Genomic DNA, 20,704 nt, shown 5'->3' on the forward strand with positions numbered 1-20,704 from the left:
TTTTATATTTTTTTTAAGAGGCATATTGCATAACACGTGATGTTTATAGCCGTTAGCTAGCTAGAAACCTATAAATAGAGGTTGTCTCTCATGTATATGGATTCAGTTTTGTGATTAATAAGAATTCTCACTATATACGCAAAAGTGCCAAAAACGCTTAAAAATCCTTAAAATTGCAACTTAACACGTAATTTCTAGTATATGACTATGATTTTCAATTATAACCACTTCAACACAATAATATATACCAAATAGTGTTGTGTGCCAAGTTTCGTGCAAAAAAAACCAAGTTTGAGCTACTTTATGCGCAAAAGTGCCAAAAACGCTTAAAAACGCATAAAATCGCAACTTAACACGTAATTTCTAGCATATGACTATGATTTTCAATTCTAACCATTTCAACACAATAATATATACCAAATAATGTTGTGTGCCAAGTTTCGCGCAAATCAAACCAAGTTTGAGCTACTTTATGCGCAAAAAAGCCAAAAACGCTTAAAAACGCATAAAATCGCAACTTAACACGTAAATTCTAGTATATGACTATGATTTTCAATTCTAACCACTTCAACACAATAATATATACCAAATAATGTTGTGTCCCAAGTTTTGCGCAAATCAAACTAAGTTTGAGCTACTTTACGCGCAAAAGTGCCAAAAACGCTTAATAAACGCATAAAATCGGAACTTAACACGTAAATTCTAGCATATGACTATGATTTTCAATTCTAACCACTTCAACACAATAATATATACCAAATAATGTTGTGTGCCAAGTTTCGCGCAAATCAAACCAAGTTTGAGCTTTATACGCAAAAGTGCCAAAAACGCTTAAAAACGCATAAAATCGCAACTTAATACATAACTTCTAGTATATGACTATGATTTTCAATTCTAGCCACTTCAACACAATAATATATACCAAATAATGTTGTGTGCCAAGTTTCGCGCAAATCAAACTATGTTTGAACTACTTTATGCACAAAAGTACCAAAAACGCTTAATAAACGCATAAAATCGCAACTTAACACGTAATTTCTAGCATATGACTATGATTTTCAATTCTAACCACTTCAACACAATAATATATACCAAATAATGAAGGTGCCAAGTTTCGCGTAAATCAAACTAAGTTTGAGCTACTTTATGCGCAAAAGTGCCAAAAACGCTTAATAAACGCATAAAATCGCAACTTAACACGTAATTTCTAGCATATGACTATGATTTTCAATTCTAACCACTTCAACACAATAATATATACCAAATAATGTTGTGTGCCAAGTTTCGCGCAAATCAAACCAAGTTTGAGCTACTTTATGCGCAAAAGTGCCAAAAACGCTTAAAAACGCATAAAAACGAATTGTGTACCTTTATTGCTATCCATTTTGGAAATGTGGCTCTGGATGTAGATCCCATTTGTCCACGCAATTTTTTCATTGCGCTAAAATGCATGAGAAAAGTAATACTATTTATTTATATATATATATATATATATATATATATATATATATATATATATATATATATATATATATATATATATATATATATATATATATATATATATATATATATATATATATATATATATATATATATATATATATATATATATATATATATATATATATATATATATATATATATATATATATAACACTTAATTAAATCAAATTGGTAAAATAATTAATATTACGTACGCATTTAACAACGCTTTGAATTTTGTGTTGCGAGGCGGGCTTTGACGTTTTTGTAATGAGTCGGAGACGTGCACAGTGTTCGTTAAAGGACATATGACCAAAAGTATCCAATGCAAACTACAAACGCAAATTTAAAATCAACAAATTAGAGATTAGATGACTTTAAAAATTAAAAGATAAGCTCAATTTCAAAAATAAAACTTACTCTTCCGTTTATGGAGCCAGAATGAACGTGTGTTTAGATGCAAGGGAATTAGTCAAAGCAGTGTCAGGTAGGGGGAGTTTTTCTAAACACTTCCAAAGGGGTCGAATACCTACATATCATAGGAGAGAATCAAGATTTTAGGGTAGCTTTGGAAGCTATAAATCGTTCCATTGCTAGTCAAGAAAGGTTGGCCGAAACTAATGCCAATCTACAAGGGAATCTTGCTGCCTTAATGGCAAGACTCTTGAACGAGCAAGATAGGAGAGATCAAGATGAAGAACCTCCACCTAGGAGGGAGAATAGGAGTCTCAAAGTAGACGTCCCTTCCTTTGATGGGTCACTTGATCCAGAGAAGTACTTGGAATGGAAGAAATCCTTGGAAAGGTACTTTGAGTACAAGGATATTCAAGAAGAAGTGCAGAAATATAAGATAGCCAAGGTGAAACTGAAGGGCTATGGTGACAGTTGGTTGTCTGACGTCATCTGGACCATTTACACATTTAGTACCCGAAATCGACTCAAGGCAAAACCATCCAATTTTTATTGGAGGTTCGCGAGAATTTAGCTCCTCGTAAGCCGCACTAAACTCACGAATAAAAAAATTTTGTTAGTAATTCGGTTATTAAAACAATTAAACAACAATGCCTAACTTGTAAGATAATGAGCATCACCTCATGTAGACATGGATAAGAGCTACGTTCAGCATCTCTCCTCTCAAAAATTGCCCAATGTCACTAGGACCAATAATTACAAACGGGCTTTCTAAAAAGCAGAATTGGTCCTTCTGCAGGTTTAGAATGATTGGGTCCTCCTCACGCAGGCGAGATGCACAAGTGTGCAGCTATTTGCAATCTTGAGAGAGATCGTTTAGCTCCGCGTCAGTCAAAATTAGAGTGCTTGGCATCGACTTTGACCCAGTCGACACCTTTGCTGAGGAACCGATCTCTCTCTAAGATCTCTTTGGACTCTTTTGCTATTTCAATTTATACAATTAAATTAGTGTAAGCATGCAATGAAAAAAATAAAAATAAATAAGGTACAAATGATTATTACCATGTTAGTGAATCGGACCCAAGCATATGGCCATGTGACGAAACTACCTAGGGCGTCTGAAAGTTTCTCAGGGCTTCATGCTGGCATTAGAACCGGGAGTGAGAAATCTTCAAACCCCTTTACAATAGTTTCCACGGTCACACTGATGTGGCCACTTATAACAGGCATCGAATGCACTGTTTGGCCCTCTTTGGTTGGCTGGGCCACACCATATGCAACCTTAGTTAAGTCGTCATCACTAGCAACACCTAACTGATGCAGCAAAAGAAAACAAGGAGTCGCCTCCTGAAAATTGCGTCATTTAGTATAATAAGCATCATAATAAAATATTAAAACATGTTGCAATTTAAATTAATAAGTGTTTATATATTTAAAAACTATGTACTTGTAGCACTGGCTCCGAAATTGGCTTTAGATTTTGAGCAACGGAGTTTATGGTCTCCGGTGTGGGGTTTTCCCCTTCAGGGAAAGTAATGGGCTGGGGTGCTACAGGGGTAATGGGCTCGGGTGTTGGCTCGACCAAAGCATTAGGATCCCCATGTTGACTTTCCTGATCCTCGACAATCAGGTTTGCCAAGTCAACAAAGGGTGCTCCCATCTTCTGCAACACGGCGGCCAGTTTGGCGAGAATGTTCATCGTAATCTCTGCTCGGAGGGTCGCTACTTCATCCCACAGCGTCGTTTGGGATTGAGTAGCAACACACTCTTTTCCGAATGCCTTCTGTAGACCCACGCGGACTCCTCCTTTTCTGACTACCCGCCCACTGTGGTCTTTCCCTAAGACCATATGCAATGCGTCAACATTGCCTCTTGGCATGAAATCCCCCGTAGCTTCTTTTTCCTTCCAGCCCATCTGTTCAAATAAAAAGTTACATATGTAGCAATTAGTATAAGTAAATCAAAGCCAAAGAATACAAAACAAATCAAGAATATACTTAATAATTTCAAAACTCACCACAGCATCAGCAACCTTCTTCGTTCCCAGATCATTAATGGTAAATTTACCACTTGCATCTTAGGAATGAAGCCCGCAATACCAATCACGCACCCGATCTCCAGCAGGAGTATTCTCGGATGCGGAGGTAGTTGTAGATGAGGGCGTTGATGAACTTTGATTGGGGTATAAACCCGCATCCACCCACTCTTTTCGGACCTCATCGTACGTTTTCTGGCCCAAGCGATGGTAAAACTTCCTTTTGCTTGCAGAATCAGAAGCTTTACCACACTTTTCCTAATTAATTAATAGAAATCGAATGTCATGTATTAGTTTAATGACTGAAGCAAAAAAAGTAAATTCAAATCAAAAACTATAATATAATATGAAATACTTATAACTTCTATGGGAGTTGTTCTTTTGGCAACAAAGGCTTCCCAATCCCTCTTCGGTATGTGACCCCATATTTTGTAGGGCATCTTCGAAGGTGCTTGCTCTCCACCTTCGTTTCCCGTTTTGACCTTTTTGGTCGTACGGGCACGGCTCTTCGTAATCCAGCCAGTTACTAGCTTGGATTTGAAATCTCTGAATCTTTTAGCAATAGCTGAAACAAACACATTCTTCTTGTCCTCATCGCTCTCGATGAGGAAAAGATTCTACAAAAAAAAGTTATATTTATTACTGTTAATTAAATTAATTTTAAAATAAAACTAAATGAGTAAAAATAGTAAAGTTGCTTACCACAGTATCATTTCATAGAGAGTTCTTCAGACCCTCTGGAACCTCGTTCCATACTTGCAATATGGAAATCTTGCGGATACATAGGCCCACTTGTTTTCCATATTGCCTGCACCATTTTCCGCAGGGTTGACCCAATGCATTGTATTCCAAATGCATGGGTTCTGTGACTTTGAGGTTTTTCGTAAAACCTCGCCCTTTTCTTTTCTTACTGGTAGTGGGAGCATCCATTGGTGGGGCGTCTTCAGTCTCAAAATCATTGTCAATTGGTAGAGCGTCTTCAGCCATACGCTCGTACCTCACAATTTGGTCCTCTTCACTGTCGTAACTACGATGCTCATTATCCGAGGTCTCAATCTCGGGGACAATTTCGTCTCTGAATAGATGCATTGTATATCGGTACCTGAAAAAATATGAATAAAAATATATTAGGACATAAGCTAAGTAATATTAAGAATATGACTATGATTTACAATTCTAATACGTTCAACACATTAATATATAACAAATAGTATTCTGTGCAAAGTTTCATGCAAAACAAACCAAGTGCCAAAAAAACTTTAAAAAGCTTTAAATTCATACCTTGTGAATCTCTTAATTCAAATGTATTCCTTCCATGTGATCTACACACATATAACCAACATCTACATCATCTACATCATCTTGATCCAATGATTTTGGATTGATAAAGGGAGGGGAGTCTTCAAAAGCTTCATATTCTTCCTCATCCTCAACATCACCTATACCAAGGATGCTTCTTTTTCCCGGTACAACAATAGACCATTTTTTTTATCAGACAGGTCTACAATGTAGAATACTTGCTTGGCTTGTGTGGCTAGTATGAATGGCTCCTCACTATCACGCAAACGAGCTAAGTCTACAAGAGTGAATCCACAAGGGTTGTCATTGTCTATGCATCGTCGATTATTATCTACCCACTTACATTTGAAAAGACCAATATTGAAAGTAGAGTAGTCAAGCTCCCATATTTCATGTACCCGCCCTTAGTATACCAATTTAGCATCAACCGACGCTTGATCCGTCGCACTCGCGTAAAATGTAGATGACGCCAAAATAGAAATCCCACTATTCTGTAGATAAGATGACTTCTTGTCTTGACCCTCAGTCCAAAATGTGAAGCCATTAACATCATAAACCTCATATTTGTTGACATCCTCACGCGGACCAAAAGCTAACCACTTAAAAATTTCGGATACACCCTTGAGTTCTTCGCATATAACTCGATTATGAAACCAATTAATAAACGTCTTGTTATGCAACTGCATCAATGCCCTATCCCCTTTAGAAGGATGTTTTGCGCGCAATATATCAAAATGCTCACTCAAAAAAGGATGAACTTCCGGAACATGATGCAACACATACAAGTGTGCTTGCAGAAGGCTGTCTCGAGGAGGTGTGACCGATTTGGAGCCAATTGTTCCTTTTCCCTCAATCCTTCCTTCATGTCTAGAGGTGGGAAGTCCAATACGCTTTGCCATGGCCAAATATTCGGCTATAAAGTTACTAATCTCATCGCTCACAGTGCCTTGAATCATACTCCCCTCGGGTTGTGCTGGATTCCTCACCTTGTTTTGTAAAACACCCATGTGTCTTTCAAAAGGATAACACCACCTTAAAAAAAACTGGACCCAGAAGCTTGATCTCACGAACGAGATGGACAATAAGATGAACCATTATGTCAAAGAAAGAAGGTGGAAAATACATCTCAAACATGCATAAAGTTACAATCACGTCGAGTTGAAGTGCATCAAGTTTAAAGGGATCAAGAACTTTACTACAAATTGTGTTGAAGAACGAACATAGCTCGGTAATAGCATATCTCACATGTTTTGACAGTATTCCACGGATTGCAATTGGTAAGAACACTTGCATCATTACATGGCAATCGTGAGATTTCATGCTTCCCAACTTCAGCTCACCATTCAGGCTCACAAATCTCTTCATGGTGGATGAGTGCCCAGACGAAACCTTAATGCCATACAAACACTCACAAAATGTCCGCTTCTCTGCTTTGGACAATGTGTAGCAAGCTGGAGGCAAATAAACTTTTTCATTACTCATCTTCTTCTTACTGCAACCAACTTCATCGGCTCTATTTCTTTTCTTACTCACCTTAACATGTGCCCACAACTCCGGACGAAGACCCTTACATTCAAACCGATCTCGCACGGCCCTAACATCCTTTGTCTTACCCGGAATGTTCATGAGAGTCCCGAGTATGACATCGCATACATTTTTCTCTATATGCATAACGTCAAGACAATGCCTAACCTGTAGATCTCTCCAATATGGAAGCTTCCAAAAGATTGATTCTTTTTTCCATAATCGGTCTTCACCCCCTTGCACTTGCCCCATTTTACCAAATACAGTCTCAACTCCCTTAACCTGTTCATAAACCTCATAACTGGTCAACGATCGACGAGCTACACGGTCCTCAACCTCCCCGTTGAACAACTTCTTCTTCTTACGATATTGGTGGTCTCGTGGGAGGAACTTTCGATGGTGCATGATTACGTGTTTGCACTTAGGAATCCACGTGGATTCCATGTCATCGATACATATTGGGCATGCTTTCTTCCCTTTGTTCTTATACCCCGATAAGTTGCCATATGCCGGAAAATCATTAACGGTGCATAAAAGCATTGCACGCAAGGTCAACTCCTCATTAGCATATGCATCAAACACTGAAATGCCTTCATCCCACATCTTTCTCAAATCCTCAACTAGAGGTGCAAGATATACATCTATGTCATTGCCAGGTTGTTTAGGACCCGAAATAAGAAGCGAAAGCATAATGTACTTACGCTTCATACACAACCAAGGTGGCAAATTATAGATCACTAAAAGTACCGGCCAAGTACTATGTTGAGCACTAAGATTGCCGAATGGGTTCATTCTATCCGTACACAGTCCGAGCCTTAAATTACGAACCTCATCTCCAAAAGTCTTATGCAACCTATCAATACTCTTCCACTCCGGAGAATCAGATGAATGTGTGAGCAAGTGACCTTTCTTCACCCTATATGCATGCCACCTCAAATTTAACGCATCTTTCTTTATAGAAAACAAGCGCTTGAATCTAGGTATTATTGGAAGATAACACAACACCTTAGCCGGGGGCCCTTTCGCATCTCGAGCCCCTTTACGCTTGTAGCATGATAACCCACACCTAGGACACTCTTCTAAGTTCTCGTTTTCATTCCGATACAACACACAATCATTCGGACACGCATGAATACACATGAGCTTTTTGGCATAATATGTCGACTTTGGAAGTTCATTTCCCTCAGGAAGCATCTCACCTAACGCTTCTAATAACATTGTGAAACTAGCGTCACTCCAATTGAACTTTGACTTAATGTTGAAAATTGTCAACACTGCTGGTAGTTTGGTGAACTTTGTACATCCAGGGTACAAAGGCTTTTGAGAAGCCTCTGTCAACAAGTCAAAAACACGAGGACGTTTTCCTAACTCATCCTAGACTCCCTCCATCATCTCATCAACATGATCCACATCATCATCGACATTCTCTTCATCTGTCTCATACCCATCAACATGATCTATTACATCCTCATTGACATCGACCACGTTATTGACGTCCTCAACAACACTTTTCTCTTTGTAAACTCCCTCCTCACCATGCCAAACCCAAACTTGATATTGAGGCCTAAACTCACGTCGAAGTATGTGCTCCCTAAGGATATCAACACTATCTACCTTTGATACATTGCCACAACTGACACATGGGCAATAAAAACCAACTCCCCCCGTCCTAACTTGATGTTCAACCGCAATACTACAATATTCTAATACGCCATCAATAAATTCCGACGATTCAATGCTTCCATACATCCAAGAACGATCTTTTGTCATCCTAATTAGTGTGATTAATTGATTCAAAACAAAATTAATACACAACTTTTAAAAATATATACTTAACGAACTTTAACTAACCACAAAATTAAGTAATAATCATTCATTTAACACTAATTAACCCAAATAATAACTCAATGTTTTTTAAACTGTCTAAGTAACCATAATTAATATTCATATATATTAACTACATATAAAAACAATAAAAATCAAATCACATTCATAAACTTGGACAACTAATTAACATTCATATCAACAACTCATTCATTTAACCATAAACAAACCTAATTAAACATAACTTACAAACTATAAAAAAAATTATGATAAATTTAAAACTTAAAAACCACAACTACATACACATTCATATATAAAATGAAGAAATTACTTAAAAATATATCAAAACATGATATATATGATAAATTTAAAACTTAAAAACAATAACAACATACACATTCATAACGTATGACAAATTTAAACCTAATTTACAAATCAAAATGAAAAAAATACCTTGAATTGTCGTGGGTTTTGGTGGGTTAACCTATACAATGAAAAAAAAAATTAGTATAAAAAAAACTAAGCGCCCTAAACGTACACAATTAATGAAGCTTGAACAATAATGGGTTTGAGAACTAATAAGCTCTAAAAAATTATACCTTGAAGAAGAGCAAGAACTAAGCACAAATTTCGTGGGTTTAAGAAGAGCAACAACAATGTGTACAGCCGGCAGTTTCAAGAAGTAGATGATGAAGAAAAGCAATAAGAAGAGCAAGAATGATGAAGAAGAACAAGAACAAAAAGATGATGAAGAAGAAGGATTGAAGACAGTCGTAATCGAACAAATTATGATGAACAAGAAATAACCGACAGTTTTCAGTATTGAGTGAAGAAGTGCAACAGTCGTATATGTAAACAATGAAAGCAGTTTCGTGGGTTTACAAACTCATGTGTATGTTTTAACGTTAACATATGGCGGGTTTTTGAAAATGCAAATGTTGTGGGCAAGGGACAAACCGCAGCAATTGAGTGAGAAGTGTATTATTTGCTGCGGGTGGATGAAGAACCGGAGCAATTGCAAGACATATTTGCTGCGGGCATGAAACAAACCGCAGCAATTGAAGCTGCACATGAGTATTTGCTGCGGTTAAGGCCTAAAACCGCAGCAATTAATGATTTTTTTTTCTAATTCTTTTTCCTATTTATTGCTGCGTATATACAAAAACCGCAGCAAATGATAAGCAGCAAATACGTTTTTTTCCACAAGTGTATATATATATAAGTTAACATTTAATTTCGTATATGAAAGAAATTTATTAAAACTAATTCAGAAATAATTTAATATAATTATAAAATCTTTAAAAGTTGTTAAAATATTAAATAATTACGTTATTAAAATCTCGGGGTGTTACAGATTATCCCCCTTAAAAGGAGTTTCGTCCCCGAAACTAGAGTAACCAAGGTACTAATTGTGAAAATTTGTATTTTTAATAATTCATGAAGGTGTTCTAACCATTTTAAGCCTAAGAAATTGACTCAAAGATCGTGGCTTTATTGACGCTATTAACAAAAAGATATTCAATCTATCTGAATATTCATATATATTTCTTTTCGATCATTCATAATCATTTAAATTAACTCAACACCCAATCAAAACATGTAAATGTCCCACAATTGACTTAACACAATCAATCAAAATATATGCATTGAGCCAGTCTAATAAAAATTGTTTCACCGTTAGAACATCACATTTAAAAATTAGTGTTTTTAATACTTGTAATTCTTCGTTTTTTCTATTAACTTCACTTTTTAATATTTAATATAAATAATATTTTCACCTGATTGGGCGAATTTTGTTCGTGGGAGCAATAAACAACCGGAAACGAGAAAGATCATATCAAAAGTCATGTCTATCTTAACCTAAATAAATTCTCTTTACTGGCGCAAGTTGTTATGTTTTTCTTGTTTCAGCCTTTGGCCCCTTAACCCTAGCCATATTTTTCTTGCTTCCACCATTGCTATTCTCAACAATGGCGGGTTTCAAGAAGAGAGATTCAGTCGATAATCAACTACAAAAGAAAGATAACAAATCCAAGTTCAATAAATTATCAGGAAAACATGGTGGAAGAGATGGGAAAAGGAAGAAGAATACTGGACCTCGGTTACCTTCTGCGTTTAGAAAACAACTAAATGATTTCAAAAACCCAAATTTACACAATAGTGATGATGATGATGAAATTTTTGAGTCTGATGAAGATGAAGTTAACATTGACCATGATTTCTATGAGTATGAAGAAGAAGTTGCTGAAGAAGAATCTAAGAAGAATAAGAGGTTTGATCATGTTGATAATTATGAGTATGAGCTTCCTCAGGATTTTAAGGTTTTGTTTCTTCTTTAATCATTGAAGAATTTGTGATATTTTCGGATTTACTCGTTTTTCTGTTTGTCTGATTGATTTCACTGCTACTATGTTGAATTAGTGGATAATAAGGGATGCTTCAACTCAGTAGTTTTGATTTTGCTATCTAATTTATTAATACGTAGTTGAGGAGTTAGAACTAAAGGCAAGATAAGCATATTAATGTAGTTTCTGTTGGAATTGGAAGCCATTGATATTATAGGGGCGAGTTTTCTGGGAATCTGAGGCAATAAATCAGTGTGTAAGAAGATAAGGCTTTCTTTCTGTGTGTTTTTAGTGTCTCTTTTATAATGACAAATGGGGATGTTCAATTGGATTGGATTTCATTTTTGATTTACATTTTATGTTTATTTACCGTAATTATTAGTTATGTACTTGAATTTTAGGGAAATTACTTCCTCTAACCATAAATGGAATTTATGTTTGGCTTTTGATGTTAAAGTTTAAAGTTTTGACAATATTGTCATTCGAGAGGAGGTTTTTTCATGGGAAAGAAGGGAAAGGGTTAATTGTTACTTACTGCAGTCCTATAAAGAGAGATGGGAATTATCTGATTTGACTTTGCGATTCTGCCATACATTTGTGGCTTTGTGATTTTTCGTTTGGAGAACGTGGGGAGTTCTTGTTATGATTGTGATTTGTATCCTTTGCTCTTATGTGAATGCAGCCAAGGTGTCTGTTTCAGTGTTAATTAAGTAAGCATCTTCAAATACTCTAGTTATTCCCTTTTGTAGGATGAAGAAATATCATCGGATGATGACGATGAAGATGTCCTAATCCATGGTGAGGATGATGAGGGCTCTGATGACGAGATCAATGATGAAAGAAGACATGCCAGAATGCTCAAAGATATTACTGGAATTCCAGCTGAGGCATTTGAAGGTAAACTAACTTGGCTGCCTTATTTTGTTTCTCTTAGAGCTTTGCTGCAGGTGGTGCCGCGTGCTGGTGCTTTGTCATTACTCCCTCCGTCCCATTGAATTTGCATTATTTTCCATTTTGGTGCGTCCCACTTATTGTGCATTATTTCTATATTTGAACAATGGTTCACCACTTTCTTTTAATCTCATCCATACATTTTAACTCTCTTTTAATTTCATCCACACAATTCATTAACTCTCCCCATTTATTACCACTTTCTTAAAAATGCACCAATTCATCTCTGATGCAATTCAAAGAGGACGGAGTAGTACACAATTGTGGGAAGGTTGAAATTTCTATTACGTAAAATCTAAAGCAACTACATTTTATCCATCACTAAGCTAGAAAGCATCTGCTTTGAGACATTTTTTTTCATTTTTGCTGAAGTATTGATGGGCTTTCCAATAGTTTCTTCAAAAAAATGTTAAATATTTTCTTGTGGGTTTATCTTTTTTTTTTTTTTTTTTTTTTTGCTATGGATTATCATTCTTGATTTTTGTATTAGGAAAGAAGAGGAAGTGTAATGTTGTTTCAGAGGCTTACCCAGAATCTGAATTCAACCCTAGTCGTGATGTTCTTAGTGGTAATAGTCAGATTAGCATTCAAGACCTTTTGGGTCCTCTTTGTGGAACTTCTGGTTACAACAAACTTAGGAAAAGGATTGAAATTGTGGACAAGAAAGGTGCAACAGTTCAAACTCCACTTCCTAAACCACAACGAGAGAGGGTCGAGAGGGAGGTAGCATATGATGATACAAAGAAGCATATTACTAAATGGGAAGGTCTTGTGAAGAGAAACAGAGAAGCTCCCACCCTCTATTTTGAATCTACTGGTGATATGGGACTTTCTACTGTGGGAGCCATGGCTTCTGAGTTCAAACCCCGATCTGATTTTGAGAAGGCAATTGCATCAATATTTGAGAACAAAGAATTTGCGGAAGCTTACAAGACTGATGGTGCCAAGCTTCTTGAGCTAAACAAGGTAGGAACTATTTCACATTGCACATTTAGTTGGCTATCAATTATCTATTCGTTTATTTGTTTTATTTTGAAGAGAAAAGAAAATTGAATAGTGATATTGCATTAATGTAGGAACAACTGATATTCAATAGTCTTTGCTTATTATATGATAGTATTTTTTCAAGAAGAGAGATGTTGAAAAATAATTGAGTTGGCAGTTGTCTACATTTCTTGTAGCATTAGAATATAGGCAACTGGTAACATAAATAATAGGGCAAATTACTTGTAAAGCTGCAACCTGAATATTGTTTGGCTGAGAAAAAGATCGATCAACTTTTGAAGTTGCATTTAGAAATTGCTTTAAGAGTTTACTAGTTTTTGTGATGTGAAATAGGGTAGCCTTTGGAAGACAATGTGCAACATACTCTATTATACACAAAAAGTTTATCATCTGAACTCCTGAATGCGAAATTAAGAATGGTTTAAAGGCTTAATAATTGGCCAGAAAAAGAAAGTAGACTCCAGTTCAATAAATATTTGACCAAGTGTATTGTTATGCACAATGTTAGTTGTTTCATCTTGTGTCTGTCGTGTATGTTGCTTGTCTCTTTTGACTTTCATCTCATTTTTGTCGCTGCATTAACGAAACAAAATGAGTAAAAGTTGCACAATGACAGTTTGAGGTTGTGAAATTAAATTGATTATTCACTTTTTGTTTGGTGTACTGAATATGTGCGAAGCGGAATCCATTTAACCCAATGAATGCAAATTTATGTATCTTGTAGCTAGAGACTTGCTAAATTAGGGCATTTCAAAATTATAGTGGCTACTAGAGTTATGAAGCTTTGACATTGCTGTGCTACACTGATTTTAGGCAAAGAAAGACCTAGAACTCAATGTCACGTTGCACTTGTACATGTTTGTTGGAGTTTATATAATTCTCCTTTGCTTTTCATGAAGATTATATATTATTAAAGCACCAAAACATATATAAAGGTAGTGAAGTCATGAAGGGGTGCCTTCACCCCGTGGAATTAAAGGAGCAGCCATCTAAAAAGGCCCTCAACCAAAAGAAACCATGATGTATAAATTGGTGTCAATAACAATCTGAATATCACATTTAGAAGAACAAAGCTTAGCTGAAGATTCAAACCAAAGACTATCATTTACATAGTATTAACTATTAAGAAATTGGTGGGGATATTTAAATTGTGTGGATATTATTAAAAGTGAGAAAAATAAAAGATGTGTGAATATGAATTATAGAAAATGATTGAGACATTACTCAAAATAGATTGTTGCAGAGTAAAAGAGATGGTGCAAAATAGAAATGTTGGCAAACTCAAGGGTACGTTAGAAGTAGATTCTAATGCATATAACTTTGTATTCTTCCTAAAACTTGAGATTCGATTTGCTCTTTGGTAGCAGCTGTTAACAGATATTGGTATAGTTGTACATGCATTACTGAGAATTTGATTAAGAAACTAGTTAACACGCTCCTTTGTGCTATGTATTACAGATATCTGCTGAAGAAGTGAAGGACCGCCATAATAGTCTTGCTAAAATGCGGAGTCTTCTTTTTCGTCATGAAATGAAAGCAAAACATATTAAAAAGATCAAGTCTAAGACTTATCATCGATTAAAAAAGAAAGAAAGATTGAAGGGAGCTTTGCTCGATATGGAAGTCGATCCTGAAGCTGCTAGAGAGCAGGCCGAAAAGCAAGAAAGAAGACGAGCAGAAGTATAAGCGATAATATGCTTTGTTAAATGTTCAATTTGTACTTGTGGTTTAGACAAGCTTACATAATGAAATTTATACATGGTTTTGCTTTCATAAAATGCAGGAACGCATGACGCTGAAGCACAAAAACCAAGGCAAATGGGCTAAACGAGTCCTAGAGCGTGGTTTGAGCATACAAGATGAAGGTACTCGAGCTGCTGTAGCTGAGCAATTGCATCAACATAATCTTCTGAAAAGAAAAATGAATTCGGTGAAGGGTAGTAGCAGCAGTGATGATAGTAGTGATGAGGATGATGAGGATTATAGTTCTGATGAGAAGGGTGAAGCTAAGCTGCTAGCTAAGGCGAAGGAAAAAACAATTAAGTTGATGGAACAAGAGGAAGAACTACCCAATTCTGGCGTGTTTTCGTTGCCTTTCATGGTATATATTCTGTGATCTATATTTTCAACTATATTAATCTTGGCTTCATTTACTGTGTCCTTTTTCTTTCTGCAAATATGAGCTGAAAGATTCCATAGAAGGGAAAAGGTGCTGCCAAAATGGCAATCTGAGCTAGAGTTTCTATTAATCATTGTCATTGATAGAGATTGGACTTGGAGCTCAGATGAGCACGCAAAAAGAAGCCTTCTTTGGTCTTTGTAACACAACTTGGAAAACATGATTTTATTTTTTTTTTACCCTTAAGATAGAATTTGAATGAAGAAATTAGAAAAGGACTTTTAGTTATAAATATTGAAGATAAAATGAGAGAAAATCGTGTACGTTCAATTGGTCGTGTGCTAAGAAGACTGGAAATTGTACCAGTTTGAAAAGTTGAAGGTTGAAACTTTGTAGAGCTTAGAAGAGGAAGAGAGAGATCGAATATGATTTGGATAATAGTTGTAAAGAATAACATGATGATTTGGTATTTGCAAGAGCATTCGACGATATATAGGAATGAATGGAGGATAATATATTCGAACTGATGTTCTTAGTGGTAGATTAATGATAACTATTATCGATAAAAGAAGAATAAGTTGGTCATTTTAGTGATGATCTCTCACGATATGATTTTGTTCATGTAAGTGTACCCATATAGTTGGACCAAGGCTTTGGCATTGTTGTATACTTGTTGTCTCTTCCTTTGTAAACACCTTTACCTTTATCTTCAGCCTGAATATGAAATTACATCTATAGTTTATAATAAAAAATATCTTTATTACCCTCAAGCTCCAACGGCTGCGTTACCTTAACGCAAGAAATTGGTACTCTGACTATGAGCACTTGTGTGCATATTGGACAGCTTTCCATTTTATAGTGCCATAAGTTGTGCTTTCGAGTTGTCTACTTTGGTTTTCCGGGGGGGGGGGGGGGGGGGGGTCATGTCATGCTAACTTAATTATCATTGATGTTGACTGAAAGATATAAATCGATTTGCTGATATGGCTATGATTCAATGTACGTGCCTGCCTTTTTTTTTTTCCTGTTTTTTTTCCTCTTTCATATTCCCCCTGCTTTCTCTCCTACGTTCATTCTGGGAGGAGGGTCACTCCTAATTTCAATAAACAAATTGTGCCTAGGAGATTTATTGCTTAAGCCTTATGGGAAACTACTTTTGAATCATGCTTAATGTTGTTGTAGTTAATAATTACTCTGCCTTTGTGGCTACTGTAATCCACACTTTTTTCCTTTTTTCCTTTTTTGTAGTGATGTTCTATTTTGTGTTTCTTTATTTTATTTGGTTGTAGGTACGAGGATTGGAGAAAAGGAAGCAAGCTGCTAATGAAGAAGCAAAGAGTGCTCTTGAAGAGTATGAGTCATATTTAAAAAAGGGTGCAGTAGATAGCATAAAAAATGGGACTCCAAGTGGAAGGCGAGTGTTTGGTGCAACCCAGAATAAGGTTAGAGAGGCAAACATTAAACACAGACCAGATGTGGACAATTTTGGCAGTGATAGTGAAGATATCATTGAAGAAAAGGATGATATACACGTGGAACCTGTAAATGGTAATGACAAGGATAAGGATGTTGACATTGACTTGGATGTTCTTCGTGAAGGTTTGGAGACTGATAATGATTCAGCATTTAAAGTAATTGCTTTCTCCTACTGCCTCTTGTAGTTAATGGTGTTTTCATTCTTTATTTAGCTTTATAAATTCTGCCATTTTGCAGTGTGTTATTGATGTTGTGGAAGACCCTAAGCCAAAGACCAGTCATGCTGTCTCTATTTTCACATCTGGGTCTTGGAAGAAGGTTAGAGTCTTTCTTTGTGTAAATAATTCTTGTATTGGATGGGAATTGTCACATTGTTATTTTCAGATTTTTGTTCAGCTAAGGTTTATGGACTTGCTACTTGTAGACCTTTACATGCTTTTCCCTCCCCAAAATTATCTCTTTTAAGCTCTTTGGAGCACCTATTATTTTCTTGTATACCCTTTCTAACCCGACTACTTGATAGTTCATATCATATATCATTAGGTAGTATAAGTAATTATTCACATTTCAGGCTGATTGCCTTCTAGTGGTGTTATTTGCTTTATCAAGTTTTGATTTCCTTTTTCAAAGGATTTTTTTTATCATTAACTTCCTTATATAGTTGGATTACTCTTAATAACTCCCGAAGTTTTTTTTTCCTTTTAAAACAATCAAATAAGTATCACTTTATTTTGAACTATCACCAAATGGCCGAAGTCCTTCTTTTGCCCACCACACCACCATCACCAATTAAAGTTTTTGGCAGTTTTGGCTGTAGTGATGCAAGTTATATTCTTTCCCTATCGTTCCAGATTTATCATAGACAGCATTCTAAATTCCCTTTTCCATCCCATGAATTGTACTACATTTCGGGAAACAATGGACAGTTGTATGATAACTTTAGATGAAGATGCAAGGAGGTAGGATTATTGGGAATCAATTGAGCTTTATAGAGTTATAGTGAACATTGTCCCACTTTTTTGCTTCTTGTGTGCACTTGAGCTGATTACTGAAACTTTTTGAGTTTTTTTATTGTAATTTTTATGATGCAGATAAAGAGTGGAAATAAAGGAGATTCTAGTGCTGATGCCAATATCAAGAGTATGCCAAAGGGAGCAATAACTTCTCGAAGCTGTGATAGCGGAGAGGTAACCATTATCTATGAGTGGATGGTTCAAGTTTTTCCATTGACTTTGAATTTTTCTTCACATTGTTTTTCTGTATTTGCCTTTTGTTTTTGACAAAATAGGAAGCGGAGGACAGCGATACAGACAGTGGTGAGCATATGATAGATGGCATGCTGTCATCAGGGACAAAGCAAACTTATGAGCTACCTTCAAATGAAGAGTTAATAAAGCGTGCATTTGCGGGAGATGATGTTGAGGTCGAATTTGAAAAGGCTAAAGATGATATTTTGAATGAGGAGAATCCTGAGCCAGAGAAACCTGTTTTGCTTCCTGGATGGGGTGAATGGACTGATGTTCAGAAGAAAAAAGGTGTGCCTTCATGGATGAAGGAAGAGCATGCAAATGCCAAGCGAAAGAGAGAAGAAGCTTTGGCAAAAAGGAAGGATGCACGTCTTAAACATGTCATCATATCTGAGAAAATTGACAAGAAGGTTAGTGACTTGGTGCTGTTAATCTCTGACAATTCTCATCCGTATATTTTCCAGTATCAAAATTTATCAATGTGTTATCATTGAAGGCAAGTCAAGTGATTGACTGTCAAGTTCTTAATGAGATCAAGTCCCTATAATTTTATGCATTTATACAACTTTGCTAGGCCTTGTATGTGTATAATTAATACAACGAATTGGTGGTAATTTCCGTATACAAATGTCTGGATACCTAATGGCAGTGTCACATGATTCGTTAATCTCCTCGCGAATTGCGATTCGAAAAAAGCGAATTATGGTCGGTTTTAGGCTATTCTTGGACAAATTTGACCGAATTGCGAATTCATAAAGCGAATTAGCTAATAAATCATGTTACACTGGGCAGGATCCAAGTTGTAGGAAGTATTCTTTGTGGATATTTGTGTTCTATCAGTATGCTTTCGAGCTTTGTTGCATGCTTACATCATATGCTTTATGATGCTTTCAATGTAGATCAAGATCAACCTATGTATTAACACTGTCGTGTTTCTCGAATTGGCAGGCGGAGAAACTACATGCAAAAACGCTTCCGTATCCTTTTACATCGAAAGATGTATTCGAACAGAGCATCCGGATGCCTATTGGACCTGAGTTTAACCCTGCATCAACTGTTAGGGATCTCATCAAGCCAGAAGTGAGTTCATCTTCTACTTCCCCCCACCCCAATCGAACATAATCTAACACATTCAGATCGTGACACAAGAAAGATTAATTTCATTTTTCCATACATTAATTGATTATGGTCATACAGGTTGTGAAGAAGTCTGGTATGATCATAAAGCCAATCAAATACGAAGAAATAGATCCTCATGAACGAATAACCGAGCAGAAGCAACAAGGAAAGCAAGATGGAAAGAGACAGCGAACGAGAAGTAAAAGTTCAGGCAAAAAAACAAGGCACAGTAACAAAAGATAAATTAAAGAGTGATCCATTCCATATGTTTATCATAACTTGTGTATTTTAACTAAACACCCAATTTTGTATTGATTAGGGATTGAATTGATCAAAGGCCTTTAGTGTAGCAACAAGTTATAGTTGGCATTGGCGTGGTTTTAGTTATGAGAGGTGTGGTGTGAGAGCTTTTGTGTTAGGTGGTGGTTGGGAAATGGGATTGAATAGTTTATAAAGTTGTTTTCTTTTCTGATATTTTGGGAAGTTTTTAATTATTTCTTTTTCTTCTTTTCTCCTTGTTTCAAAAATATGTATTTGTGAGATACAATTGTTTGATTCTTAATCTTCTAAGTTTCATAGTCATCTAATTCTTAAACCCCGCTTAGGCGGGTTTTACTAATATGTAGCATTGGGGTAAAGAAATTTTGTTATTCATAATCATGACTACTTGATTCACAAACTATCCATTTTTCTCATTGAAGAGGTTAGGTTACTTGTGCTTCCATTTTTTCCCTTTATCATCTAAAAATCATATCCACAACTACTAGATGTTGTTTGCAATGTTTCCATCAGGTGAATACCATTCTTTGAGTCCAGTTCACCAGTAAGATTTGTTGATTTATAGTTAAATCATTTGTGTTTCTTATTTATGTGAAATTACAGATAATATTTCTAATCAAATCTTAATCGAAAACAACTTTTTTATTACAAGTTATGGGCATCCAACCCTTTAAACCCCTCCCATAAGATAGCCATTTGGAATTAGAGTAGTGGCATATGTTGTACTGGGTGTTCTTTTTTGTGCTTAATAAGTTCATATCATGGATACCTCTTTATTTTGGTAAGTTTATAATTTCATACATTCCATCTCCTCAAATCTATTTAGACATAAGTTAATCAATAATATCGAAGTAATTGGATATTGAAATTCTATTATTAGTTTGGTTAGTTTTCCATTAAATCTAAAAAAGAGTTGCGTTCCTCTTTAATCATCAATTGAGAAAACATGTTCAAATGCTTTTGGTCGGCGAACAATAATTGGGACCAAAATAGAGAGCTGCATCTAACCATGTACTCCTCACATGCTATTCTCTTAGCAACTAATGAACCCTTCAAGAAATTTCATAATTGCAATATCTTATGACCCGTCACATTCAAACCAATTAACTCGTTCGAAAAGATAATTGGTTACTTGAGAAAGTCAATTTTGTTATTGGTCTAAGAAATATGTATAAAAAATAATATATTTCTATCCATCAAATTTATATATTTTAATGTATTTTAAGATTTTTAAGAAAATTATATTATGTAAAAATTTAATTTCATTTTAGTGAATACTGCCTAGATAAAATATGTTAAGATAATCGACTATACACAATCTTACTTGAAATAATAAAGAGATCGCTTTTATTGACCCTTGATTGAGTTATGCCTTTTGTTTAATTTTATAAAGGATATGTAAACTTTTTCTTAATGAAGAGTGTAGCTTTATTTGTTTTTGTTCCTTATTCTTTTCCATTGCTGTTCCTTGTGAAGATGAAAATGCTAATGCTTGAAATTAAGTTTTGTTGTTCCCAACCAATTTTCATTTTAACTAGGATAAATTCAGCTAGGGGAATCTAAGCTTGTGACTGCCTTAACTATT

At 35.6% G+C, this 20,704-nt stretch overlaps 1 protein-coding gene across 1 annotated transcript; it reads left to right on the top strand.

Moving 5' to 3' along the window:
- The first annotated feature begins 10,399 nt into the window (after positions 1-10,399).
- LOC130806153 (uncharacterized) lies at positions 10,400-19,422 on the top strand. The gene is made up of 11 exons (XM_057671141.1): positions 10,400-10,899; positions 11,673-11,820; positions 12,365-12,840; positions 14,338-14,559; positions 14,663-14,980; positions 16,288-16,629; positions 16,712-16,792; positions 17,566-17,661; positions 17,763-18,131; positions 18,670-18,801; positions 18,919-19,422. The coding sequence occupies exons 1-11, from the start codon at positions 10,549-10,551 to the stop codon at positions 19,081-19,083; spliced, it is 2,700 nt and encodes an 899-aa protein (XP_057527124.1). The 5' UTR covers positions 10,400-10,548; the 3' UTR covers positions 19,084-19,422.
- The last annotated feature ends 1,282 nt before the right edge of the window (positions 19,423-20,704 follow it).

Source organism: Amaranthus tricolor, chromosome 1 (assembly GCF_026212465.1).
Source record: "Amaranthus tricolor cultivar Red isolate AtriRed21 chromosome 1, ASM2621246v1, whole genome shotgun sequence".
NCBI lineage: Eukaryota > Viridiplantae > Streptophyta > Magnoliopsida > Caryophyllales > Amaranthaceae > Amaranthus > Amaranthus tricolor.

Bases quoted from the DNA above. Each gene is read 5' to 3' on its own strand.
- LOC130806153 (XM_057671141.1), top strand. From the start codon at position 10,549: ATGGCGGGTTTCAAGAAGAGAGATTCAGTCGATAATCAACTACAAAAG. The intron at 10,900-11,672 runs GTTTTGTTTCTT...TCCCTTTTGTAG, and splicing joins AGCTTCCTCAGGATTTTAAG to GATGAAGAAATATCATCGGA. The intron at 12,841-14,337 runs GTAGGAACTATT...TATGTATTACAG, and splicing joins AGCTTCTTGAGCTAAACAAG to ATATCTGCTGAAGAAGTGAA.